General features: G+C 37.2%; 1 protein-coding gene across 2 annotated transcripts in view; it reads left to right on the plus strand.

Annotated features, from left to right (window-relative positions):
- The window catches only part of fam91a1 (family with sequence similarity 91 member A1), a 113,564-nt gene that overhangs the window by 72,424 nt on the left and 38,640 nt on the right, over nucleotides 1-2,500 (plus strand). For both annotated transcript variants that reach the window (XM_036970971.1, XM_036970972.1), the window contains exons 12-13: nucleotides 1,962-2,065; nucleotides 2,246-2,364. In XM_036970971.1, the coding sequence (XP_036826866.1) occupies nucleotides 1,962-2,065; nucleotides 2,246-2,364 (223 nt within the window). The remainder of the gene's footprint in view (nucleotides 1-1,961; nucleotides 2,066-2,245; nucleotides 2,365-2,500) is intronic.

Raw genomic sequence — 2,500 nt, forward strand, 5'->3', positions numbered from 1 at the left:
ACACTACTGTATCACTACACTACTATATCACTATACTACTATACTACTATATCACCACACTACTATATCACTACACTACTGTATCACTACACTACTATTTCACTATACTACTATATCACTGCACTACTATCACTATACTACTACAACACTACAATACTATATCACTATACTACTATATCACTACACTACTATATCACTACACTACTATATCACTATACTACTATATCACTGCACTACTATATCACTATACTACTATACTACTATATCACTGCACTACTATATCACTATACTACTATATCACTGCACTACTCTACTACTACAACACTATATCACTGCACTACTATATCACTACACTACTATATCACTACACTACTATATCACTATACTACTATATCACTACACTACTATATCACTACACTACTATATCACTATACTACTATACTACTATATCACTACACTACTATATCACTACACTACTATATCACTGCACTACTCTACTACTACAACACTATATCACTGTACAACTAGACTACTACACCACTATCACTATATCACTGCACTACTATACTACTATATCACCACACTACTATATCACTACACTACTATATCACTGCACTACTCTACTACTACAACACTATATCACTGTACAACTAGACTACTATAACACTATCACTATCACTGCACTACTATACTACTAGAACACTATTTCACTGCACTACTATATCACTACACTACTATATCACTGCACTACTATATCACTACACTACTATATCACTATACTACTATATCACTACACTACTATATCACTATACTACTATATCACTGCACTACTATACTACTATATCACTACACTACTATATCACTACACTACTATATCACTGCACTACTATATCACTATACTACTATATCACTGCACTACTATACTACTATATCACTACACTACTATATCACTATACTACTATATCACTTCACTACTATACTACTATATCACTACACTACTATATCACTACACTACTATATCACTGCACTACTATATCACTATACTACTATATCACTACACTACTATATCACTGCACTACTATATCACTATACTACTATATCACTGCACTACTATACTACTATATCACTACACTACTATATCACTATACTACTATATCACTACACTACTATATCACTATACTACTATATCACTACACTACTATATCACTGCACTACTATATCACTATACTACTATATCACTGCACTACTATACTACTATATCACTACACTACTATATCACTATACTACTATATCACTACACTACTATATCACTATACTACTATATCACTACACTACTATATCACTATACTACTATATCACTACACTACTATATCACCACACTACTATATCACCACACTACTATATCACCACACTACTATATCACTGCACTACTATACTACTATATCACTACACTACTATATCACCACACTACTATATCACTACACTACTATATCACCACACTACTATATCACTGCACTACTATACTACTATATCACTACACTACTATATCACCACACTACTATATCACTACACTACTATATCACCACACTACTATATCACTGCACTACTATACTACTACAACACTATATCACTGTACAACTAGACTACTACAACACTATATCACTATATCACTGCACTACTATACTACTAGAACACTATATATGGTCTCAAAACCACTTCAAGCCTATGGAAGCCTTTTGTGGCAGGTAAATCCATAAACATACACTGCAGGGCTCCCTCTTTGAGCCTCTTTAAAGACTCTTGGGACATGTTAACACAGCACCAAACCCAAGGGAATGTCAATACTCTGAATACAATAGCAGATGTAACGCACATGAATAAATCACATCCACACTATAAGACACACGCCCCTAACACACACAGGCCTAGTGTTAATGTATGTTCCCCACCCCGTGTCCCAGGAGCACTGTGGACCCCAAACAGATGCTGCTGTCGTGGGAACAGGGAAGTCCTGTGATGGAGGCTGGATCCTCTGCTACAGACACCACCAGCCTGGAGAACCAAGGTGAGAATCTCCACGGTTACCTCCCAGAACACACCACAAGCCCTGGATCTGGCTCAGGCTGCCCAAAGTAACCCCTGAGTAAGGCGGCTCTAGCCTGATCCCAGGTCTGTTTGTGCTGTCTTAAAACAATCCAATCCACAGCATCGTGGGATTATGAGTTCTTCTCTCTCTGTGTGTTAGACAACACCAGTGTGAGCAGCCTGAGTAACCCTGGTCCTGCTGCCCCACCCACCAAGAGGATCGCCTTCCTGTTTGACTCCACCCTCACCGCCTTCCTCATGATGGGGAACCTCTCTCCGGTACGTACCCTAACCTCTGACCCCTAACCCTTGATAATATTATAGTGTTATTATAGATACTATGTTAGTAGATTATAATATTATCAAATCAAAGTTTATTTGTCACGGGCGTCTGGTGTAGACCTTACAGTAAAAT

The sequence above is a fragment of the Oncorhynchus mykiss genome, chromosome 32 (genome assembly GCF_013265735.2).
Source record: "Oncorhynchus mykiss isolate Arlee chromosome 32, USDA_OmykA_1.1, whole genome shotgun sequence".
Taxonomy (NCBI): Eukaryota; Metazoa; Chordata; class Actinopteri; order Salmoniformes; family Salmonidae; genus Oncorhynchus; species Oncorhynchus mykiss.